General features: G+C 40.4%; 4 protein-coding genes across 5 annotated transcripts in view; 1 reads left to right on the forward strand and 3 right to left on the reverse strand.

The window, feature by feature from the left end:
- The window catches only part of LOC111346975 (uncharacterized), a 51,201-nt gene that overhangs the window by 5,535 nt on the left and 19,398 nt on the right, over window positions 1–26,268 (reverse strand). The gene's annotated exons all lie outside the window — the stretch shown is intronic.
- LOC148741419 (uncharacterized) lies at window positions 5,859–10,025 on the reverse strand. The gene is made up of 2 exons (XM_088740838.1): window positions 8,908–10,025; window positions 5,859–6,425 (listed from the first exon to the last, which is right to left on the reverse strand). The coding sequence occupies exons 1-2, from the start codon at window positions 8,957–8,959 to the stop codon at window positions 6,076–6,078; spliced, it is 402 nt and encodes a 133-aa protein (XP_088596964.1). The 5' UTR covers window positions 8,960–10,025; the 3' UTR covers window positions 5,859–6,075.
- On the reverse strand, window positions 11,580–15,319 carry LOC111336116 (uncharacterized). Its single transcript, XM_088740813.1, has 2 exons — window positions 15,162–15,319; window positions 11,580–12,093 (listed from the first exon to the last, which is right to left on the reverse strand). The coding sequence occupies exons 1-2, from the start codon at window positions 15,211–15,213 to the stop codon at window positions 11,744–11,746; spliced, it is 402 nt and encodes a 133-aa protein (XP_088596939.1). The 5' UTR covers window positions 15,214–15,319; the 3' UTR covers window positions 11,580–11,743.
- On the forward strand, window positions 22,544–24,963 carry LOC148741420 (uncharacterized). Its single transcript, XM_088740769.1, has 2 exons — window positions 22,544–22,615; window positions 23,148–24,963. Exon 2 carries the CDS (start codon window positions 23,365–23,367, stop codon window positions 24,049–24,051), a length of 687 nt encoding a protein of 228 aa, XP_088596895.1. The 5' UTR covers window positions 22,544–22,615; window positions 23,148–23,364; the 3' UTR covers window positions 24,052–24,963.

Consider the following 26,268-nt stretch of genomic DNA (forward strand, 5'->3'; position numbering starts at 1 on the left):
CATACAAGACCTGTTTAAAGGCCTTTCAATGCGTCGTGACAGCTGTTCAGTGGTTCGCATCGCATTTTTGACAAAATAGCCCAAACTCTTGTAAACCTGGAAGTGCCGCTTATGGTGGGCCAAGACAGAGAATTGGAGGAATTAAAATACAAGGATAAAGCTTTACGATGATGTACATTAGGATTTGTAAGTATATATGGCAGACCTGTTCATAGGCCACTGAAGTTGACCTTTATTTTACCTCTGCAAAAGAGACGCGGAGTTCTTTATTTCAACGGGTTACTATTCAGACTTAAACGTAACAAAATAACAAGAAATTAATATTTTCTAAGAGATTAACGGACCAACTGCTAGCATACAAAATTTAAAAGCGGGGATTGCATCGCGTTGTAGGGTACGAAGTTACCGAAGTTGCATAATTTTTCATTGCTGTACGGAGGGGACAACGGTCGTTTGGGCGTATTTCGAACTTTTCGATTTTTCGGAGAAAAAAAAGCGCGATAGAACTTTTTGATACAATTTTCGAAAAAGGTTCATTAAAAGGGTCCTTTCGAAAAAATAAAACGAATTACGAAGTTTTGCAATTGTCGGCGGATTCTCGATATTTATGGTCAGTGGCTCTTAAATTTTGGACCCTAAATGTTGCATTCCTGGTGACGGGAAAGATTTTAGTGGCGTTTTTCTATCGCCGGGAGGCAAATGAAGACCGCGAGAGCTTGAAGAGGAGCGCGAAAAGAGTGACATATTTTCCGCCTCCCCTCACGTGTTGAGCACACGACGCGGTACAAAGAAATTCGAAGATCTGTGACATATTCACCGTGAAACTTTTCTTCAGACGACAGCAATATAGCATTAACAAGAATGAAAACTACTCCGGGAGTGCACCGAGCAACCATTACACGTCATCAGCCCAGAGTGCAGTGCGCACTATTTAAGATGACTGCTGAGCCCTTCTTTGAAAAAAGATAAAAAAGGTCAGATCGTTTGGTAAAGCTTTTCAGTTTTCATGCCAGATCTATTGACTAGTACATTTGGAACAATTCGAGCGCTATTTGTTAAAAAATATTTCTAGCGTTTATTAAGATTAACATCTGCTATTTTTTAAAATCTTTTTTGTTTATTTTCTTTTTCACACGCGAACGCTTAATCTGATCTGAATTTATCCCACAATCATGCAATATTAAGGAAATGTCGAGATCATTGAACTACAAAATGATTTAATACCAATGGACAAAGGGATAGATATCTCATACCGAGGACATTTTAACTTGTACTACTTCAGTTATACACATCTCTTCAGCATTTCAGATATTCCTTTTTATGACCTTTAAACCCCGTAAACACAATAGCTCGTTTGGACCACCTCTGATAAAAGTAACAAAAATTAAAACTAGCAGGAAAAATAAACATCGCTCTAGTCCTTGACGGACCAGTTAACAAGAGCCAGGCCTGTGCCATAGCAGGCAATGAACAAGATACTGTTAATGACGATAGCGGAGCCTCCGTTGCATGCGTCGTCAGAGCAGCAGCCAACCGCACATTCGTGGTCGCTATCCTCACAACGCTCTTTCGCTTGTTCGCAGAGGGATTGTTTTGCGCACGAGCTAAACACCTCAGTAACACTGTTTTTGCCTTTTTTCCAAGTCCTCATACACCTGTCAAACCCTGTCAAACAGGTTTGCAAATAGAAGGCCTTATTGCCTTCCAACTTTCCCTTGCCACAAGAGTCATTATTACCTTTGCACGTGTAACATTTCAAAGCAGCAGCTAGAGAACATTGGAAAAAAAAGGTATCAATTTTTCTTGATTAGCTTTATAGTTAACTGAAATCTCACCAATCTTTAAAACCAACGCTGCGACTATCAAACATGACACATTCTACTTTTAAAGAGGCGACATGGGCCCAGAAATGCATGACAACCTAGGTATATTTGCTGTCTCCTGGATAAAAATTTGAGCGAGAGAGAATGGGGGGAGAGAGAGAAGGAAGCTCCTGGTTCAGGCCATGAGGATGCCCCAGGTATTTTAGTAGAGATAGTCGCTCTAGTCTCTCTCCAACGGATGGGCTCTCTGAGATGTCCGCGTGAAAACCCCGGCATCAATTTTGCTTTCTCTACAAGACCCAGGTTTGCTATAAGAGGACGAAGTTTTTTTCACCTCGGCGAAATGTAACGAGGGACAGAAAATGAAACATGACACGTGTAGCCATCGCGTTTATTTCGCGTTCATTCGCAGCCCGACCCAAACTTCCCTCGTTTTTTCACTTGTCCGCTACTATCGCACGTAACTCGGATGTGTCGAAAACGAAGACCCAAGTCAAATTCAAAGAGTTTTCAAGTTTGGTGTATGACATCATCTTACCTATATCACAGCCGCGACAGTTCTATAACTGGTTTTCGTTTTTACACTTGCCCAATATCTAATCAATTACAAATTTTCCCGGGGACATTGCATGTGCTGTTTTTGATTGTACAAGATTATTCATGTAGCTTTGCAAGTCACGCACAGATGACCTTTGAGTCGGGCCTTTAAAACGGCTCAAGCGTCTATCAAGCGGTAGGTACAGTCACAGTATGACGCAGTATTATTAAAGTCACGTCATTGTCATTTCGCTCGATATGCATTTGAAAAATCTAAAATTTAATGTTGGTGACGAGGAAATGTACTAAACTCGTCACTTAAACGCACATTTCGACACTCTAGGAATTTGACTGCGTTACACAATTTGACACTTGTTGTGTGCGCTCAGATGTAGCGCTCTCAGATGACATTTTAATTTAATATGCGCTATAGAAATGGGAGCAACTTAGCATAGTGTATATGGTTTTACACCAGTGGGTCTTCGTTTTAGATGACAGGGTCTTCGTTTTAGACCATAGGGTCTTCGGTCTTCGTTTTGGGTCTTCGTTTTCGCTATTTACAATTGAACTTCGTCTTACTCTCCGGCTAACTGTGAGCCTGGAGCAGGCGAACTGCCCGGCCAGCAGTCACTTCCATGAGCAACGATACAAGAAATGCGTTCCTCCTATTCAAACGGTTTCTTTTAAGTTGTTTATCTTCACACGTACACGGGGTGTTACGAAAACGAAGACCCTCGAAAACGAAGACCTAAGACCTAAGACCCGGTCTTCGTTTTCGTAGTACGAAAACGAAGACCCTGTAAACAGAAAACCGTAGAAATTACAACTTAAACAGACATTGAACAGCAACAACGCTTAGTAGTATAATACAGTATACTTCACGCGTTTCTTCCCATTGTTATCCGTATTATCATACGGCCCGTCTTGTCTGTTCTGTTTCGCTATGCGAGCCAATTTGGTGTTGATATTCTCGAGGGTTTCCTCGGGTAAACTTACAACACATAATATTATTCTGGAACAGCAGGCAGAATTCGAACGCTAGCCGCCTTTGATTATAGTTAGCATTGCGTGACAGAATAACAGAAAACATCTATGGTGAAATCGACGTAAGTCGGCCGACACCCTGATTGTCGATTTCTGTCTTCTTATTTTCTCTTTCTAAAAAGCAATATCTCTTTTATTATCTCTATTTAGTTTTGGGATGTCGCACTTTTCTCTCATACTCTTCACAAGGTTATGCTCAGCCTTATGCAGATTAATTATGGACTTTAAGCAGTCAGGACGGCAACGCCACGCAACACGTCGTTTAAAAAATGAGTTTCTACTTTTAGTTAGAATTTCGACAATGACTGCATGCGTTTACCATCTCATAGGGCACCAGACCTCAAACTCAACATATCGCATAAAAGTAGCGTTGAGTTCCAAATCACGGTAAATTAAAATAATTCGTCGCCGCGGTTTCGCTTCGCAGACGACGCAAATTTTGGTGATTTCACGTGCTTCTTTTGCAAAGGACGGCTAAGAAATGTACAAAGTTTTAGAACGCACGTGCTGGGCTATTGTTATGCCAATTAGATCTATTGTTTTTCCGCGTTCTCTTTGCCGTAGCCGTCGTGGTTTGCTTAAAGTCCCTAAGAGCAAACATAAACACATTGTTGCGGTGAACTGATTGAGAACGCGTAAGCGCTCCGAATGGTCACAATCAGAGTCGATTTATTTTGCCCTAGTCAGCCTAGGTGGGCGAATATAATAGACCCTTATAGCTTAGCGTAACTTGAAATTGACGAAACTGATGATTGATAAAATTGACATCAGCCCGTGATGATCAGTGTTGACTATTTTTATTTTCAGCCCCGTCCTTACAGATTGCACACTCTGTTATTGAACGTTTTCCCTCTACTCCAGTTATGAACTACATTTGAATTAATGGACATTAAAACAATTTTTTGAAAAATGTGCCACGAAAGAATACGTCGCTTTAGATGAAAATTAACATTGCGGTCATATTTTTAGCCTTACGGTTTGTGGAATCTTCGTGGTTCGATCAGTTCAAATTCTATAAAGCGGGGGGGGGGGGGGGAGTCCCTGTCGTTCATTTGTTTATTTTTTTTTTTTGTCTGTAACCTCGAACTAGGTCTTATGATTACAAAAAACCACAGTTCAACGAAAATGTCACCAAGAGTGTGGGAAATCAAAAGGTCTCGTGAACCGAAACATGACGGAGAACGGAGAAATAATGATCAATAAAAACAAAACAAAACAAAACAAAACATGTTCAAATCCAGATGGTCAAATTTCGTCACACGTTTACCCAGAGTGGTCAAGAACAGCTTTACGTAAGTATCAAGTAACATTGCAAACAGCGTACGTATTTTATCGGTGATAGATAGCCACAAAGCTATCCTCACTCGCCATGGACCAGCCACGTGCAAGTCAAGAGACCAAAGATAAGATTGTACAATTTCGGAAGCCAACTTGGGCATCCATTGATGCCTTGAAAAGTAAATCTCCGAAACAACTTTGGGCAGAAGTCTGAAATATGAGCCGCCTTCAGCTTACACTGACCGTTCTTCTGTTGATAGCTGTCCATGCATGATCTGTGCATGAACTGTGCATAATTTTTAGAACTGTTCAATGTTAGTTTCAATCGGATATCCACAGTATGGTCAAACACTACCCCTTGTATACGATCAAACATATCACACACTTCTAACTGCAAAATTACGATAAATCTTTTCTGATCCATTTTATATTTTCCACTTACGCTATCCTTAAAATTTATTTTTCCTTATGCACACCAATCAACCCCCATTTTTATGATGTCTTTGTGCAGTCACTAGATTTCGACACAAACTATCAGTAAAATGATTACCACTGAAAGAGGGGGTTTTGCCAAATTTTCATGTTTTTGACAAGCTGAAAAAGAACCAATTATTTAGCCTTTACAACTTAGTTTTTTAAATCACCACAAGGGATCTCTCTGTAATTCATAAACTCAAGCTCAAGATGATCCACTCCAAGGAAATAATTCCACTCTTCTTTCAAGTGTGACTAATATCATAAAGGTCAGAATTTAGCAGAGAATTTTTGTCGCTCTTCCTGACGTTTGATACCTCCGTAATTGTCGGTCAGTCATCGACAAATTGTCGTCGGTACAAATTGTCGTCGGTACAAATTGTCGTCGGTACAAATTGTCGTCGGTACAAATTGTCGTCGGTACAAATTGTCGTCGGTACAAATTGTCGTCGGTACAAATTGTCGTCGGTACAAATTGTCGTCGGTACAAATTGTCGTCGGTACAAATTGTCACCATCCCACTTCTGTTCGTTCTGGTTAATTTACACCAATCGTGGCCGTTAATAAATAAACCTGGATTAAAATTTAACCCTGGGTAAGCGCTAATCGGCTTTTGAACGACTAGGCCATAATGCTCAAAGTTTTAGTGGGGATATATGAAATGTGACCGACCTAAATTAGAATAATATAAATTTAGCAACATTCTAGATCAAATTTTAAATTTAATAAATATCTTCTGCTTTCAATATGTTGGTGCATCTAAGATAAACATTGAACGCTGTGCCAAAGAAGTATTGCAAATTACACAGTCAATGAAGCTATCTGAAAAGATATGGAATAAAAAACGTAAAGAAAAGAGGAAGAGGAAGTATTTGTATAAGTGAAAAGCCAGCAATAGCCTGGCAAAGCCTTTCTTGGCTTACTTCAGCAGTTCCACGCTCAAGACTGAGCAAAAACCTAACAGGATGATGCTGACGGTAAAATATGAGCCTGCGTTACATCCGTCTTCAGAACAGCAGCTAACTGCGCAGTGGTAGTCCTTCTTAGTATCTTTTAAGTGTTGACACGTTTTTTGGTAGCCTTCGCATAGCGATCGGAAAGTGCAATCTATCGTGACTCCAGCATCCTTGTCCTTTTCTTTATACCAGGATCTCATGCAACTGTCGCCAATCAGACACGTTTTTAAAAAGCTGGCCTTGTTTTCCTCCAATTTGCTCTTCTCACAATTGTCTTCAGTGCCCTTGCAGTCATAACATTTTATGGCAAAAGCTGAAAAACAGAAAAAAAATAATGACAGATGAGATAAACCGTGCGACTTCTGGTTAGTAATGCAGTTCTAACCTTGGCAAAAAACGTATCATTTGAATAGAGATTGTCCTTAGTTAGTTCCTTTAAGCTTGTTGACTAACGTCGCTTTGTTCTACTTTCTCTCCTCAGATTACACTCGCCAAAGTTCATGGTATCATGCATGCTTTTTTTGTTTTTACGCAGTCTAGGTTAAGGTCCAATAGGCATAAGACCTTTTTATAATTTACGGGTAACATTTAACCTTTCCTTGTCGGCACGGCTTGTTAGAATCCCGATCATTTTATCGTCCTCACGTTTAGGATCTCTGTCTCATTTAAGATACGCCCATTCTATTCGTGACGCGCCTCGTACAAACCTCGATAGTCGATACCTTTACAACGACATAGGAACAAAATGGAAGCGTAAGGCCTCAACGGCATTCCCTTATTCGTCCTTACTGCTGCCATATGTTCCCCGCGGGGTATATTTTTCAGGGTAAGGTGCATAAACACGTGATTGGATTTTTTATCTTAAAAGGGCCAGGGTTTAACCCTTTTACTCCCAAAATGTGATTGTTGATTCTCCCCTCTAGTGATTACACATTTCCTTGTAGATTAGTTACGTGAATTTGGTGTTAGATCAAGATAACTACTCCTACCTGATAAGCCTGAGCAGTTCTCGTGACCTGTTTTTTGGATAATGCGAAGAGATTACGGAGAGAAAAATGTTGATCGCTTTTAGGAGTTAAAGGGTTAAAAACCCTGTGGCCGCCCGTCCTTCCACCGTCCTTTAAAGTAATACCCCCTTCTCGCTCTTTAAATCATACCCGGAATTTCAAAGCATCCTTCACCCCGCCTTAGCTAAAGATAAAGTGCCAGAACAATGACCTCGACCACTAGTTCGGCGAGTAGACCCCACGACCAAACTATCGATTTTAAACTCTTCAAGCACAATCTAAGGGAAGTTTTATGCCAACAATCATACGAACCTGCTCGCTGTTGAAAGCACAATTTATTTGTGAGAAATATCTGCTTTATAATTTTTTTTTCTCGATCAGGCCAAGAAGAAAGGGCCTGACCGGAAAGAGGACTGAAACAGTGGAAATAAGACACACATCTTTAAAGAGACTATTTGTATCAATTTATTTTAGGCATAAATAAACACGATAAGCTTTAAGTCTGTTACTTGTGAATGAGCTAAAGCCGCCGCGGAGGAATATCAAGCTGTTTTAACAGTCCTCGCTACGTTTCTAAACATTTTGAGACAATTCAGTTCGAAAGCAACGTGTGGGATCCCTGCAACGAGCATTTCACTCGCTAAACTACCGCACTAGCTACGGTTAGAGTGATGATATTAGTTGACTAAATTACTATGTTTCTTGAATATTGTACATGCACTTGGCGAGGGCGAGTTCTTCGCTTATAGTCTTAAACTTTTATCAATATTTCTAACAACGTCTTCTCCGATTCGGGAATGTGAATATGGGGATTTGATCTCGTCCTCTAAAACTGCGCGCTTTGACGATTTCTCACCAAATACTGAAAAGAATGTGTGTTGTAAATTAATATTGCGTATGCATCGATTTTCACACAGCACTTGGATTCGCTATTATATAACTCATAAATATTTGTGTTTCACAATTATCTCGTTGCAGTACTAATATCACGATGACATCGCGTTTCTGGAGAGCAGGGGGGAGTTAATGGCTCGTGAGGCGGATTTTCGGAAACCCGGTTGGGAGAATACATGCAGGACCTCTTCGAGCTTATGTTTATGCCAGTATCCGCCAGAGGTTTCATACTGTTCAGGCGACAGGACATCGGTCAGCTCAGGAAAGGGCTTGAACTTTATTACAAATGATGTATTTCTGCTTGTAAAATACGATGGGACTGAGTACAATTGGTAGGATTTTCCGGCAAACGATAAGAAAAGCACAAATGTAGTCATGTGGAAAGACAAGGAGTGAGAGTACATCTCAAGCGCGTGAAGCAAACAACAATAAGAAGCCTACCATTCTTCGCTTGTGAAGTGTAAGAAAGAAAAACTAAAAATCTGAAATATTTTCATACTGGATTGTTATTTCTCTGGCATAGGATAAGATAGTCTCCTTCGCAGCCGCTCGGGCCGGAGTCACGCAACGCTCCCCGTCCCGACGGGGAGCGTTGCGTGACTCCGGCCCGAGCGGCTGCGAAGGAGACTAAGGATAAGACAATCTCTTTCAGTAGAAACTCGTCAGGTGTCTCGCATTTGTACAGTTCACAGAGAGAAAGCCTAACATACATGGTAACAACAGAAGCCACTGGAAATACAAGACGACAATCATAGAGCGATTTGAGTTTAATTTGTACCGTACCCAGTGTCGGCCTGCAGTCCACATTTTTCAAGAGTAAGTTTTAAGAAAACCGCAAAGTTGACTATGGGATATTCTATGATTAATTTAGTTCCCCAGTTGCACATTACTTACCTGGGACAGCCATCAAAACAAGGACAGTCAGTGTTAACAGTGAACGATTCATTTTTGTGGCTCCTTTCTTAAGTCAGAATTGAACTTGATACGTTACCTCTGGATATCAAAGTTTCGCAAATATACTGCCACGCCAAATTTATGCAAAGTTAGGCATGGTTTGTTATCCACGAAGAAAATGACTCAGCTATATGGGTATCCACCATTATTTTTCCAAACGAGGCTTGCTCCCAATTCCTTTCATATCAGAAAGATAGGATTTGAACGAAAAAAATTGAGCTGAAAGCAAAGAACTTTTTTCTGGCAGCCGCGAACAAAAATTTATTTTCATGAGGTATATATTGCACACGGTCCACGAGCTAAACTTAGAAAACCGTATTTCACAGACATCAATTCAAACAGGTGAACTCGTCCGCAAAACTCCGGATAAAGGCAGTGCTCTGGTGTCACGTAATTTTCAACATTTTAAAGCTTGATTCATACTTTTGCTGATATGGCTGCTCACAGGTTCCCTCATAGGTTCGATCAAAGTTTCGCTCAAAGTTTCGCCCCTAAGATTCACTCGTACGAGGCTCATTGTATATGTAAACCCCCTGTGAGCTTGGAAGATCGACAAGCAAACTACTCGAGGAGTCAAAGTTCTTCAAAGAACTTTGAATCGGTCACACATGTACTGACTGCGACGAGTATTAATCGGAACTCCCTCGGAGAAAAGTCAAATTATGTTTCAATGTCGCGGTATTACTTTTAAAAAGTCGATAGAGGTGTTCTGGTATTATTTTGGAAAATCGATATCAACTGTTCTGCCGCTGACATATAGATTTGTTAACATCTAAAGGAGTAAAAATTTACATATTCTGACCCCTAACATAAGTCGTTCCACGCCTAGCGTGTTCACGACTATATGAGACTTTCTGCCATCTTGGATGTATGCAAACAATTGAATACTTATGGAAGATTGAACGACTTCAGCTTTACAAAGAATAAAACCTTGAGGAAATTATAAATCGGTTTCTATGAATTAGACTTCTTGGATTCGGCTGAAAGGCTAGTCTCTAATAAATTCCGAAGATGTCCTTCCAGTCGAGCGGCCTTGACTCAGACCGTCACCCCATAGGATATGAGACCTAAGGCCCGTTTCTCGAACGGTCCCGGAAACTTAACGGGCCCGAAGCCATGTTTTAAAATCAAAATTTAAGGATAGAAAAGCAGATTCTGGCACCCAAACCAGTCCTTTTTGTTTCTTTAGCTGATAGTTTTATTGCATCATTTTCAAAACTTTTGAAATCCCCATCTTGAATGAAAGCCGTGACAAAACAACTTTACGGGCTCGTTAAGTTACCGGGACTTTCGAGAAGCGGGCCCCTGCCGAACACAGATTTTGAGCAGTCTGTCATACAGATTAGAAGTAAGTAAGTAAAGGCTTTATTTAATGAGGGTAGCACTAAAATAGTAAAGAACACTAATAAACCAGTGGCACTCCTAGCACTAAAAATACAATAAAAATATTATAGATATTCAAAACTATTGCTTAACTATGTCGGAAATCGTGTGTTTGCATAATCAAAACCTTTTTAACGCGTTTAAAATTTCGTTGTTTAGTCCACCGGAAAGGGATAGGCATCGAATCTGTTATCATTAGTAACTGTAACCAATCAAAGGAAACATTCACCGATTGTATATCCTTTGTTCTAAAATACACCGCGTGTGTTGTAAAAAAAACTCGGCACGTTGTGAGAGAAAAATATATCTGTTAAAAAATTATATCGTGAGTGACTGATTTTAGCGCGAGTTTATCGGGAAAACCGCTGTGTTGTCAGGCAATTATCTAATTCCCAACAAGTACATAAAAATAAGCTATGAAAATTATCACAGATAGCTGTAAAGCGTGTCGTGTACATGCCTCTCAATGACTTTTGAAAGTACTGAGAACACAGATATCGGACGATAGTTGTTCACGTTTTCCGAATCTCCACCTTTAAATAATGGAAATACTTTCGCAGTCTCCCAGCGTTGAGGAAAAACCGATTCGCTGAAGGAATAGTTGATTAACTTGGCAATGGACGGGGAAATCATTATAGGAGCTGCAAATTTAAGCATCCCCGCGCTTAATTTGTTAATACCGCTAGCCTTGTTTGAACTTATATTTTTGAGACAATCGATAAGCTTTCTCTCTGTAACAGGCGGAATAGAGAAATCGATGCCAGCATCTTTTCTTGAATCGACAAAATGAATACGTTTGGAGATGTCTAAGTTCATTTGACGAAGTAATGATCTGAGTTGATGCGCGATAGAGGTAAAATGAGAATTAAATTTGGAAGCCATTTGTTCATTGTCGTCTAAAAGACATTTACATCGCAAAATGGTTTCGTAAGAAAATTGCGACTAACAAAAACTTACAGGACATCAATTCACAGAGATGACCGTGTGACATCTATATACCTTAATTTCCGCCTTAAATTGCTATCTACGGCAAAACCATAGCCATGTTATTATGTCATATCTAATTAACATGTGGCTAATGAAGAAACGTACAAGGAATTACCAAAAATTGAAGGCCGCCGTCGTAAGTGCATGCGTAACTTAGGGACTGATTTAGGTGGAAATACAAACGACGTGTAGTCATCTTATGAGAAGCAAACTGGGAATCAAAGTATCATTGCTGTCTAGGATCATTTTAAAATATTTATTCAAACTAACAGGCTTACAAATGTAAGGCACTTATATCTACAAATCTACTTTTTTGTGTGCGAGTAATAATGACTTTCCATCCTGCCCAATAAAACTACTATTAATCAGTGCTGGGAACACGTCAGTATCTTTACTTGGTCTGCGTCTACTTCATTAGTGCCAGGCCCAGAACAGAGGAGACGGTCAATAGGAAGAAGCTAAAGGTCACAGGTGAGCCTGCGTTACAGGCATCGCTAGTACAGCAACCAACCCCGCACTCGTAGTCCTTGATATTATCTTTAAGCTTGTCACAAAGCTCTTTTGCATAGTTACAGGTGGATTCGTTGGCGCAGTCGTTCCCCACAGCGTTCACGTCATCTTTCTTAGACCAGCTCCTAGCGCACCTGTCAAAAACCGAAGAACATTCCTTCAAATAGACGGCCTGGTTACTTTCCAGTTTGCTCTTGCTGCAAGTATCTTCAGTGCCAGAACACACATAGCATTTCAAGGCACAACCTGATGACACAGAGAGTAAGATGACAATCTTAAATGAGTTCAGATATTATCTACTAAAGCCTTCGAGACAGGAAGGAACGTCAAAACAGACAATTCTTAAAATCGACTAGCGTTCACAGCTGCTGCAATCTGATTAGCCATTAGTAGTGGTCACCTACTCCATGATAGATAGACTGTGAGCAGTCCCTCCTTTTCGGCAAATTCCGTCGCGAGAGTAAAAATAAAATCAGTGAAAAGTAAAAATGATGTTAGCACGCTTCGGGCAACTCTTACGCCGGTGTGCCGCTGGAACTCCGTGAGAGAGGCACTCGAAAATTAATATTCTTTACCAATAACAACAATTTAATATTCTTTACCAATAACAACAATAACAACTCGGATTAATATTCTTTTGTTTAATTTAAATTAGCCCTACTGGCCTCGTTCTCCAGTACAAAATTCAAAAGAATACATTATCTCAAGCGAGGCCAGTAGGGCTAATTTAAGTTTAAACAAAAGAATATTTATACGGCAGCCATTTATGAAAGTGATCTATACGCACTCGGTTTCTATGCGTAATTTTGGCCCCGTGGACTCCAAGCTCGTTGAATATCCCGAGAGAGAAATATCAAGCTCATTATCTCATTATTTAAGAGGCAGACCGAGGAAGGGGAGTATTTCTGTAATGTGGAGGGTGAAAGGGGGGCAACCAGCAAGCCAAGAATTTTTAAGGAATTTAAGGAATTTAATTTGTTCGCCACGGGAATGGCAGGTGAAAGGAACAGAACTTTCGTCCCAATTGACACCTAACCTCTTTAACCCACCTATCCCACCCCAGGGGAGGAAATCCATCACACAGTGATCTCCTGTGCGGGTACTTAACGTCTCCTACCCTCAACCCTACAGGAGACGGGACCTCGATTTATTCTTCCCTATCGGAGAAGATTAGAATATCTAACCATTTCCCCGACTAAGATTTGAAATATCCTCTGCCTAGTTTGTTGTCATAAGCATACCTATTTGTAATCTTGTATGTTCAGAATGTCCCTCATCGGTTTGAAAAAATGCCAGCAAAGTGCGGCTTATCCACGGTGTAAAAACCCGTGAAGCTCACGAGTGACGTAATACAAAGATAACAAAACATTATAAACAATAGCGTACAGCAAAACAATATCTCATGAAACAAAGAAAATCTCGTCAGGTTTTTACACCGAGAATGACCCCAAAGTTCGGTATGATGAGAATGTAGAGCTTAAGTAGCATGTGTACACATGGCAATACTCCATAAATATTGTTGTTATTGGTAACTTATACCACCCGCATTTTCCTTCTTGTTCAGGGCGGAGAATCATATCGTGACAAAAAAACAAAACAAAACAAATACCAAAAAAACCGAACAGAACCACAATAGCTCCACTGCATTGCGATAACTTGGATTACACAACATAAAAAAATTAAAAAAAAGAAAAGAAAAAAAAAAAAAAGACAGACAAATCATTCAGTTGATTTTATCATGCAATTCTGTGAGCCAAGTTGAAAAACAGCCATGGACGACGATTGCCTCGGCAAACCGCGGATGTTTTAATTCATGAGTCATAAGTCATTATTTATTTAATGTGGCACCACACTTAGCTACAAATAATTCAAATTGAACATAAATTGTTAAGAACCCCAACTGGCCGGAGGCAAACCAGTTGGCTATTTACAAGCGTGGCCGAGGATTTGAACTCGGAGCTACCGTGAAGCAAATCCAGGTAGTGGTCAGAGCGGGACTCGAATCGACGGATTGCGAGTCCGACGCGCTAAACACTCGGCCACGCTGCCCCCGTTTTCTTTTACTTCTCCTTGAAAACAAGTTCAATAAACATTTAGAACATCTGCTTTCTTCGTCTGAATGACGAATTATAAATTAGATTACCGATAATGATTTTGGACGGTCCCTCCCCCCACTCAGTTGAAATGCCGAACAAGCGCTTCTCGTAATAGAAAAAAAAGGGAAATGAGAAAGAGACGAAGAAACAAAAATAGATCCTTGTGGTGATAGGAACACTTTTTTTCTGAGTTTCTATGAATGGGACATCAAGGAGCTTAAAATATCAAACATCGTAACACAGCAAAAATGTGCAAAAACACCCCATCATAGCACCCTAGATCAAAGACATTTGCGACCAAGTTATGTTAAATTTAGCTATGACAAGGACAAAAAAATTCAGTCGAAGGTTGTCTTGGAAGGGTGTACTGAACAAGACACCTCAACAAGGCAAATAGATTAGTTTCGCTGATCACGGGATCTTCCCAACATAAACAACACACACTGCAATATTTGGGATCACCACAATGGAAATTAAGTAACACTACAAAAACGCAAATCCACGAGTGCCCCTGCTCTAATTCAGTTTCTAATGCATGTAGTTGTCCTGCAAACTACTCATCATTTGTACAGGTACTGTGGCAAGAATAACATTTCTTGGCTTCGTGCCTAGCAGCCGGGCATGATCTTAAGTTGATTAAGGCCCAGTAGTCCGAAATTTCCACTAAATGTTTCTCTCAACTTTCCAAAAATCGCATGACCTAAACCATTATTTTTTCCGCTTTGTAAAGCGCTTCTTTCACAAAGGTTTCCTCGCCGTTTCCGCCATGGCTTGCTTTTTGTGACTACAAATACTAAGCGAAGGACATGCTTGGTTAGACTAAATGACATTTGAGAGACATCTATTGGAGCCTAAATCAAGGTCCATCCACCCTTTTACAGAAATCATTCCTAAAGAAAGAAAGCTAAAGATCTGACCAATTTCTAGCAAGATATTTCTCCTACTAGCTCAAGAAGAGATAATTCATTTATTCCACAAACGCAACAAGTGTTTCGCATCTACAATGATGATTTTACGGTTGAGGGAGAGAAACGCTAACATAGTAGATACACAAGCCACTGAAAATACTAAAAGGTAACTTCGCAGCCATTTTCATTCTATTTGTTCCAGTTTTGGCCTATAAACTGCATTGTCAAGCGATGACTGTCACAAATATCTCAAACCTTACCGTAAGATAATTCTACAATACATTCTGCTCTAGAGTTGTACAGCACTCACCAGGTGCAGCCATCAGCACAAGAACAGTCAGAGAGAACAGCAATCGATTCATTTTTGTCGCTTCTGTCTCTTGCCGCAGTAAGACTTTCCGTGATATCTCTAAAGGGTACTGCCACGCCAAATTTATGCATAGTAGGGTATTTGATAGGAGGATTAGAAGGTCTTCCCAGGAGGCATTGCGCCTCTTGCCACGCTCATCAAGAAAGATACTCATATTTCACAGATATTACCCAAGCTCACACACAGCGTAAAGAATCGCATTTTTAACTTGAGAATCTACGAAATTCTATCAATATCACATAAAACGATGGTGATTCACGCTTGTGTTCCACGTTCGAATTTCATGTAAAATTAAATGGAATCAACCTCTGCCTAGTTTGTTGTCATAAGCAAACCTATTTGTAATCTGGTATGTTCAGAATTTCCATAATCGATTTGAGAAAATGCTAGCAAAGTTCGGTATGTTGAGAATGTAGAACTTAAAGTAGCATGTGTGCACATGGCAATACTCCATAAATATTGTTGTTATTGGTAATTTATACCACCCACACTTTCCTTCTTGTTCAAGGCGGAATGAATCATATCGTGACAAAAAAAAAACAACAACAAAACAAAACAAATACCAAAAAAAACCGAACAGTACCATAATAGCCCCACTGCATTGCGATAACTTGGATTAGACAACAAAAAAAAGAAAAAAAAAAAAAAGAAAAGAAAGAAAAAGACAGACAAATCACTCAGTTGACCCGTTGACCCATCATCACCAGAAAAGAACATGATGCAGTACCCAGTCGCTTGACCCTTTCATGAGTCAACAGCCAAAGTAAACACAGAACACTTACGATATCATGCAATCCTGTGAGCCCAGTTGAAAAACAGCCATGAATGATGATTGCTTCGGCAAACTGCGAATGTTTTCTTTTACTGCTCCTTGAAAACAAGTTCAATAAACATTTATAACATTTGCTTTCTTTGTCTGAATGACGAATGATAAATTAGATTACCGATAATGAGTTTGGACGGCCCCTTCCCCCATTCAGTTGAAATGCCTTGAACTGCCTCTCGGTTAGATCAATAGATAAAGCGCTGGACCGATGTGTGGGAGGTCGAGGGTTCGAGCCCCGGCCGGACCAACATTCAAGGTCTTAAAATAATTGAGAAGAATATGCTACCTTTCTATAACATCAAGAAATGGTTTAGATATTCTAGTCTTCTCGCATAGGGACGAATAAATGGAGGTCCCCTCTCCCGCAGGGTTAGCAAAGTTCGGTATGTTGAGAATGTAGAACTTAAGTAGCATGTGTGCACATGGCAATACTCCATAAATATTGTTGTTATTGGTAACTTATACCACCCACACTTTCCCTCTTGTTCAAGGCGGAATGAATCATATTGTGACAAAAAAAAAAACAAAACAAAACAAAACAAATACCAAAAAAAACCGAACAGTACCATAATAGCTCCACTGCATTGGGATAACTTGGATTAGACAACAGAAAAATTAAAAAAAAAAAAAGAAAAGAAAGAAAAAGACAGACAAATCACTCAGTTGACCCGTTGACCCATCATCACCAGAAAAGAACATGATGCAGTACCCAGTCGCTTGACCCTTTCATGAGTCAACAGCCAAAGTAAACACATAACACTTACGATATCATGCAATCCTGTGAGCCCAGTTGAAATACAGCCATGAATGATGATTGCTTCGGCAAACTGCGGATGTTTTCTTTTACTGCTCCTTGAAAACAAGCTCAATAAACATTTATAACATTTGCTTTCTTTGTCTGAATGACGAATGATAAATTAGATTACCGATAATGAGTTTGGACGGCCCCTTCCCCCACTCAGTTGAAATGCCTTGAACTGCCTCTCGGTTAGATCAATGGATAAAGCGCTGGACCGATGTGTGGGAGGTCAAGGGGTTCGAGCCCCAGCCGGACCAACACTCAAGGTCTTAAAATAATTGAGAAGAATATGCTACCTTTCTATAACATCAAGAAATGGTTTAGATATTCTCGCATAGGGACGAATAAATGGAGGTCCCGTCTCCCGCAGAGTTAGCAAAGTTCGGTATGTTGAGAATGTAGAACTTAAGTAGCATGTGTGCACATGGCAATACTCCATAAATATTGTTGTTATTGGTAACTTATACCACCCACACTTTCTTTCTTGTTCAAGGCGGAATGAATCATGTCATGACAAAAAAAACAAAAAAAAAACAAAACAAACACCAAAAAAAACTGAACAGTACCATAATAGCTCCACTGCATTGCGATAACTTGGATTAGACAACAAAAAAATTAAAAAAAAAAAGAAAAGAAAGAAAAAGATTACCGATAATGAGTTTGGACGGCCCCTTCCCCCATTCAGTTGAAATGCCTTAAACTCCCTCTCGGTTAGATCAATGGATAGAGCGCTTGACCGATGTGTTGGAGGTCGAGGGTTCGAGCCCCGGCCGGACCAACAAGCCACTGAAAATGCTAAAATGTAATTTCGCAGCCATTTTCAGTTTTGGCCTATAAACTGCATTTTCAAGCGATGACTGTCAAAAATGCTTCAAACCTTACCGTAAGATAATTCTACAATACATTCTGCTCTAGAGTTGTGCAGCCATCAGCACAAGAACAGTCAGAGGGAACAGCAATCGATTCATTTTTGTGGCTTCTGTCTCTTGCCGCAATAAGACTTTCCGTGATATCTCTAAAGGGTACTGTCACGCCAAATTTATGCCTAGTAGGGTATTTGATAGGAGGATTAGAAGGTCTTCCCAGGAGGCATTGCGCCTCTTGCTACGCTCATCACGAACGGATACTCATGTTTCACAGATATTACTCAAAGCTCACACACAGAGTAAAGAATCGCATTTTTAACCTGAGAATTTAGTTTAAATAAAAACAAGCTACTCTTGCTTCTGAATTTTTTCTCTGTATCTTGTGAGTTTTCTGGGCTGATTTTCAGCTGTTCCACTCGGTTTCAGGTTAACGTACCGCGTTGTCCTCATCATAGTAGTCCTTTCCCAAGGTAGGAAGCTGAGTAACGCCGATTCAAACAAACCCACCTAAAAAAAAAAAAAAAACTGGAAACTCGCTTCCAACTCCCCACTGATCACGAAATTCTACAAATGATGGTAATTCCCGATTGTGTTTCTTGTTCTCATCTCATGTAAAATGAAATGGAATCAACCAGAACTGACACCGAGTTAAAGGCAGCCAATTCTTGCCGAAGGTTCTCTGGGAGTCTTCGGATGAGGCCGTATTCGGAGATTGCGTCCACCAAACCGTCGAAGGTTTCAAACTAGGACCAAAATTACTTAAACTCTGCGTGGGTGACAGTAAATTGCTCTATAATATTTTATCCCGTGTAGCCTATTGATTATATATGCACCTATCCTGTAATTATTAACAACGAACTTAATTAGTATGAGTTCTAAGGTAAGCACTTTGTACTTAATCCAGCAAATGTATTACTCTTGCAGTAATCCTACTGTACTAGATACCTGCATGCTGTAAAATTACTATAAGTCAGTGAACTTTTTTACCTCTTCATGTGTAACGCCTTAATAAAGTTCAGTTAGCCCTTGACAATGAAGGAAAGACAGTCTCTTTGTGTCTGAATGACGACAATACATTCCGCATTATTTACTTGTGTTCATACCAACGTTCTTCATATTTCGCGGATTACACAGCAAAGGCATTTGCATATTTAGGGAGGCTCATTGGTCGACCTTATATCAACTCCGTCGAAGAATGAAAAAGTTACTTGTACTTTAATAGTTTCTTCATTTTTTTACGCAGCATGCACAGCCGTCTAGAAGTGCATAGTAATCGAATCGCATTCGATAAAATAACATTAGGTAGGATGGCTATATGACAGACCATGGTAAAATCCGGCTGAGTTTGCTTTTCATGGTGGGCACAAATTGCAACATGTACCAAAGGGATTTCAAAAAGCATCATTACCTATTCAGGTCTCAGATATAGACGATTAGGATTTCAAAGAGAACAGATCGACGTCAGCGTATGGCGTGCTGTTCGTTACATAATAACCTTACAACTTGATGTAACTGTTTACTTTTTCGTTAACAAAAAATCCTTGTTTGGAAACGCCTTGATATCCTAAGAGATCCTACACTCTTTGATAACACTCTTGGGTCTTTGGCAGACTTTCGTAGCTGGGCTCGTTCGTTCTGAGCTAGCGCTCGAAACGGCAGCTTTGAGACTCTTTACGGTAGCAAGAGCCCATTACTTGGAGCGTTGAACTCCAATACGGAGCCTATGTCACGACATTTTCACAGAACGGTTTAGTTTTAGACTATCTTTTCCCAGAAAATAATTATAAACTAGCTACGCGCTAATCGTGATTGGTCGAAGGGCTTCTGTGGGGAATCCTAGTTCACGGTAAATCCAAATTAAAAATAGGTTTGTCTGTGCAAACACTGTAATATAAACAAAGGGCAGCTGAACGCTCCAGGCAATGGGCTCCCTACGGTGGTCAATTTACATTATTACGGCGTTCTTTTCTTTTGCCAAAGAGCTGAACACATTGCAGGAGTTGAAGGGCGGGTGGGGAAATGTTACCTTGAATTCAATTTTATATCCAAAGGTCGCTAAGGTTGCCAGATATTGATCGGTCTTAAACAGTGTCCGCTGGAAAGTTAATGTAATTCTTTGCCATGCAGGAACCGGCGAGTTTTTTGCGGCGATCGTAAGTTTCTGTGATCTGTTTCTTGATAGGCTTGAAAGAATAGTTTTCGTAACTCTTATGACATCGTCACCTGGCTATTCTTTACGTCGCCATTCCCGCGCACTTTGAAGTACTTGAGAAGCATGTACACTTGCATAATTAATAACTGTAAGCTAGCTTACACAACCGTGGATCCTTGGATTTGAGGTTAGGATATATCTAGATTTAGCTATTCCGTATAGCCTTAAAAGATGGGGAGTATCTCTATCTCTTGAGAAGCTTAAGGCTCTACTTGTAAAACATGCGAAACCTGCTCACTGTATTGATCTCAGTGCGCCAAAAGTCAACCCTGGAATTTGGAGTCAGATGCACAATTTAGTCTTAAGCGCGGGGCTCCAGAAGGAAATTCTCACGATTTAAGTGGAATAATATCCTTTCCAGTTAATGTAATCGCGTAATAGTCCCCGGACCTTTTTGGATATTAACGAAATTATCAAAACTCAAGATATTAAATCTTAACGATGGGACTACTGGATTTTTTTTAACAATTTTTTAAACAATATTAATTCTCAGGGAAAGTCGATAGATATGCTTCATATTCCACCTTGCATTGACATATATTGTAAAACCAAGTTGTATTGCCGGTTTATCATACCCGGTTCGATTCCCATTTATAATAATTATTATTTAAAAATGTTTAATCAAACTTATAAGCTTACAAAAAAGCATATTCACTCAGATTTACAAATTTTCATTTTCGTGTTATGTCTTATGACATTTACAATTCTACAATTAAGCAGTGCAGGGAAGTCATTAGTATCTTTGCCTTGTCTGCGGTCTACTTCATTAGTGCCAGGTACAGAACAGAGGAGACGATCAATAGGAAGGAGCTGAAGGACATAGGTGAGCCTGCATTGCAGGCATCGTCAGTACAACAACCAATCGCGCACTCCACGTCCTTGTCATTATCTTTAAACCTTGTCACAATTCTCCTTTGCAAGGTTGCAGCCGGATTCGTCGGGGCAGCCGCTTCCCACAACGGTCTCGTTACCTCTCTTATACCAACTCCTGCTACACATGTCATAGTTGGAAGGACATTCCTTCAAATAGAAGGTCTGGTTACTTTCCAGTCAGTTTGCTTTTGCTGCAAGAATATCCAGTGCCAGAACACATATAGCAAATCAACGCGCAACCTAATGATTCAGAAAATAAGAAAACCACCTTAATCGTAACGTACAGAATGACCTCGAGGAAGGCATCAAAGTAAAAACTTTTTTCGGAAATATAGGGCCCCTATTTGTAAATGATTCACAAATGCTGCAGTCTACTTTTTAAGGCCACTTTCTTGCTATACCGTGATCGATTGCGAGTGAAAGTAAGTACGTGGCGTGACGCATGTATTTGTATGATCAGATGATCAATCATCCAATATACAGCACGTTTATGTCGCATTGTTAACTTTTGAAGAGGGGATGAATAGGCTAACGAATCGGCGGATTCTGAGAATTATTTTTCCTGGATTTCGGATTTAGAGCGAATTTTTAACGGATTTGCGGATCCTGAAATTGCAACGGTTCGCGGTTTCATCGATTTTTTAGGTCCGGATTTTGGATTTTGCTTGTGAAGGAGTTCGGATCGTGGATCTGAACGATTGTCAGAAATGCGTTGTTTCGGAGTATGTGTATTTTTTGTCACGGACGAGACTCTCTGCATGTCACGCATCAGGGAAATAGTAAGGCACTGGGACGTCTGCTGTGTTCGCGCCCTTATCCGTGACACTGTACCCCACTGATTGCGATTCGCTCGATGGAAAAGCCGTGGTCTCTGGCGCTGTTATTGTCCAGTTTTCCGGGGAGTTTTTCACGGAACATATTTGGTAAGTGATCTGAAGTAAATTTCTAAAGCACTGTTTGCCGACCTTTGAACGAAACCCCTTGGTACATGGCGAATATGTTGGTATATTGTAGACGGTACGCCGATTTCACTCAGTTATCTGTTCGTGTTCAGTAGGTAATAATGGAGTTGACGATCATAGAATGCGTTGCATTCTTTTATAATGAAGGAGCCAAAGGCGATGATTACAGTGAAACAAAATAAATTTCGCTGCCAAGTGGATTCCGCCACTTGCAAAAGTGTGAGCAAGCTTCGTAAACACGTTTGGTGAGTTTTTCATTTATGAAAACGTTTAACAGCCAAAGCAATAATTTTGTGGCTAATAGAAATTGGTTCAAAGGTCTCTAAAGCTTACTGGTGCTTAGATTGCCTTTAAAATTGTCGCTTTCTTATTTCATTTAGTGAGTTTGCTGCACTGGACTCCACTGGGAAAGAGCTTGGTTTGGGTGATAATATTGCTACCAAGCTCAACAAGGGTTCTCATGTATCTGGACGTCAACAAAGATACACCATGGACACTGACAATCGGTTGGAACTTGAAATGCTGTCAATATTAAATGGAACCGATAAGCTGTTAAGTAAGTTGTATCAACATACCGCAGTAATGGGCAGCTTTTAGCAGAGTGCGCAATGATTAATGATCACTACATAATAATAATCATATAATCGCAAATAAACTCCGTCAAGTTTCTGGGATTTCTTCTGATATTTATTGTTATTTCTCTTTTAGTTAATGTTTATCCAGTTAAGTTACTATCTGGCAAGAGAGCTCCAACAATTGTTATCGGCACAAAAACCAATGAAGGGTCAGGGCTAAAGCTCTTCAAGAAGAGCCAGAAGGACCAGAAGGTAGCATCAAATTCACAAGCTTAATGAAGGTGAGTTTTCTTTCTGTCTCATCTGCTCGTGCAAACAGACAAACAAACAAAGAGATAAACAAAGCTAACCAATAAAAAGATAACTGTGTTCTTCGAATATCCCTTGTTGTCTTTGTGGTATGACGGTATTCGCAGACCGTCGCGGACCATTCGCCATTAATTGGTGGTCGCACTAAGTTACACTACATAGACTTGTAAAGCCCTGTTTTTTTTTTTTTTGCCCCATTTACATTCAGTACTGATGAAAACAAAAATTAATGGCGTCAAACAGTTGGTTTGTACACCTTGTAAATAGACAGGAATAGAGTTCGTCTTTTGGTCCGGCCATGGCTTTTTACTATTGTACCCTATTGAACTTTTGTGTATTTTATTATGACATGGACTTCATTCCAGTCACCCAGTTTTGATTAACCATAACTATCTTATAGGGTAAATTGACTGCAGTCAATTGAACCATTGTTGTAACAGCTTAATGTGTTATTAAAATTCTGAATTTAACTACTTGTTTTGTCCTGCCTAAATCCGATCATAGAAACGTGACGGAAAGTGACGTTGATTGGAGTGTCGAGGGTGAGGAGAGTGAGAAGTCAAAAGAGAATGATAGTCAAGAAAGTAATAGCGAAAAGAGTGACAACGAAGAGAGTAACAACGAAGAGGGACAAAAGGAAGTTGAAAGTCGAGAGGGCCCCAGGGACATTGAGAGTGACTTTGACGAAGATGACAATACCTCCTTGTTCTATGGCGTAGAAATGGCCGATCCTGTGTGTGTTAAACTGAATGACCTGATTTGCAGAGGAAAAATTGACAGAACCCGAATTCTCTACAAATTTTTGAACGATGTAGTAGAAACTCATTACAATCCTATGCACCAGTACGACAAAGGCGTCATCGAATTTTTTAACACGGTTACTTACTTGGGAGGAAGGAAGGTTGCATACTTTATTAGATGTCCTATGAACCACAGTGAGGGAAGAGGGAGTCACTTTAATCCTGCCAACGAACAGCGAATAAATCTTGGAGGCCCTTCTTATAAGACGTGCATTAAACACCAGGCTGGTTATACCAATGAGCCAGGAGTGTGGAAGCCACTTTCGTTAGGACAAATCATGCTCATGCAGACATTTCATGCTGTTTCTATCGTGGAGAGAAGTTATTTGACTGTGTATCCTTGCTGCCTAGCAAACGATGGCACAGCTATTAGACCGGCCATTGAATTTGATGAGCGATGTAAAGAAAACGTTGGTTTAACATTCAACATTGACATTGATTATGTAAGAAGGAACCCTAAGCCAAGTGCAGATTTTTTAAAGAAAAAGCTGGTCACCGAAGCAATAGTCTCCTCTGTCACAAGCATTGACAATAAGTGTAGCCTACCTTGTGCTGTTGAGTACACCACGAAGTCTGGGAAACGGCCGAGTCATTCTAGAATGTGTTGATAGAACAGGTGAAGACCCTACAAACTTGTAAATAATGCCAAAGTCGGGCTTCGTCATCAAAGAGCATACTTGGAAAATGCTTTGAACATTGCCAAAGCTTTTGTCAGACCTGCTTTGATATAAAGGACGTGTGCGGTGAATGCAAAGAGAAAGGTCAAGTAAGCCACCATTAATCTCTACGTGGTTGTACGACTTGCCTTGACCAGAAAAAAAGTGTGTCAAGCGGGCGATTTTTATTGCCACGGCAGACTGCGAGACAGGCAACAAGGGTGCTTTTGAAATGATTAGGAAAAGTGTAGAAGAAGGGGGTATGGATCCTGAAATCTCTCTTTTAACTGTACTACCTGGAAAGCATCATTCAGCAACTGGTGGCTCAAGCTGAACAATGACCGTAGCAACATTGGTTTGCTTTGCACTCTACGAAACCGCTCTACTTTCGATACTATGTCTAAAGTGAGAAAGCTGATACCACGGAATGACCATGTAAAGAATAAGGACCACCAAGACCCTTCGGCACTCTTAACATTATGCAGTGATGGATTAACTTCTTTCCTGTCAAGCGTTGGTTATGTCTGCAACACTCTTATTCCAGAGCTTTATAAATTCACCGACAACAATCGCCTGTACATGTACCCGTCTCCAATTGGTGTCTCCACTGCAAACTTTGGATGGCTTCTGTTCCTTTCATGGGACAGCAAATTGGCTTCTTCCACTCTTTACCGCGCCCGTCTGCATACTCCTGTGGACAAAATATTTATCATCAAGAAGAATCTTGCTTCGACTCAAGTACACTGCGAGAGAAACGTCACGTTTCTGAACTCGTCGGATGGTAGTGTCTTAATCGTCGAACTTGAGGACAACCATGTGTACCTGAATTCAAGCAAGATAACATCAGTTAAATGCTTACAGACTCTGAAAGAACGCTTTGGTTTGCCATTTACTGGAACACTGGCGGAGGTGTGCAAAGAAGCAAGGAAATATCTTAAGAGGAAAGAGGCAGAATATGCATTACTTGGACATGACAAACACCAAGTAAACTTCATGGACAAGGCTATCGAAGCACACATTCAGGCGATTGCGTTAGTTGATAGAGAGTTTGTGTTCCTAGCAGACTCACATTCCAAGAAGATACATAGTGCACAGCTCAAGTATGACCAATATGGGGTATGTGCGATATATGTCCAACGCATCATTGGCTATGGGGACGATTGGGATTCTTTTGTCAGCCTTTGTGTGAACAACAACAAGTTGTTTGTGTCACAGAATGAATGCATAACACTAATAGAACTCGCCTCCTGTAAAAGCCAAGTCGTTTACAGATCACAAAACGCACGATGAACCGTTGCGCCATTTCAGAGCGGAATCCTTTTCACAGATTAAGAAGAAGCAAGTCTCTTCAAAATTGATGAAGAGGGAAGGGTTCAGATATTTGCTGGAACCAAAGTTGAAGGGAGCCAAGATGGTCCCATCTTGGAATGCCAGTTCAAGCAACCAGTTGGTGTTTGTGTTGAGTTTGACTCCGTCGTATATATTTGCGACGCTCAATCAAGTTCGTTGAAAATAATCGCGCCTCTTTCCAAAACAGCGAGATTTTTAAAGTCCGTTGGCAAGCTTTACGATGCTTTCTCTGTGTATAAGAAAGGACAATCTCCTTCACTAAGACCTTTACCAGAGGCAACAGAAAAGGTCAAGGAATGTAAACAAATACTCGCTGAGTATGAAAAGTCAGTTCACTCTGTAACAGGATGCTCTGAGATGACACTGAATGGACCCCAAGGCACGGTGTCTGCCGTAACTGTGAGGTCGGTCGATATGCTACACTGAGGATTGGACAGAATGAAGTCAATGTTTTCCTCTCTTTCTTTTGATGCCACTAACCTCCTAAGCTGCATGACCCTTGACGTTGAACACCTGCATTCTACCAGCCACATCAAGCATCCGCTGCTATCAAGAAAGGAATACTCTAAGGACCTTGGAAATACAATAAAAGGGAGTACGAAACGGCTCTCGTCCTCGACAGTGTATTATTTCACCAGTGAAAAGAGCTCCTGGTACCCTAACCCAGAACATGAAATCCCCTTAGGTACACTTCCCTCTATTCCACAGCTCCCAGTAGCTAAACTCTCAGAAAAGGCATTGGAAGAAATGCGTAATTACGCCTTAACGTATGGAGCTGCGGTTCGGCAAAGTACCGCGATGGCTAGACATGGAATGATG

This window comes from Stylophora pistillata, chromosome 1, assembly GCF_964205215.1.
Source record: "Stylophora pistillata chromosome 1, jaStyPist1.2, whole genome shotgun sequence".
Classification (NCBI taxonomy): domain Eukaryota; kingdom Metazoa; phylum Cnidaria; class Anthozoa; order Scleractinia; family Pocilloporidae; genus Stylophora; species Stylophora pistillata.

Coding starts and splice junctions, on each gene's coding strand:
- LOC148741420 (XM_088740769.1), top strand. CDS start 23,365: ATGGCCGATCCTGTGTGTGTTAAACTGAATGACCTGATTTGCAGAGGA.
- LOC111336116 (XM_088740813.1), bottom strand. CDS start 15,213: ATGAATCGATTGCTGTTCTCTCTGACTGTTCTTGTGCTGATGGCTGCA. Junction 12,094..15,161: donor TGTGCTGATGGCTGCACCTG/GTGAGTGCTGTA, acceptor CTGTGTCATCAG/GTTGTGCCTTGAAATGCTAT.
- LOC148741419 (XM_088740838.1), bottom strand. CDS start 8,959: ATGAATCGTTCACTGTTAACACTGACTGTCCTTGTTTTGATGGCTGTC. Junction 6,426..8,907: donor TGTTTTGATGGCTGTCCCAG/GTAAGTAATGTG, acceptor TCTGTTTTTCAG/CTTTTGCCATAAAATGTTAT.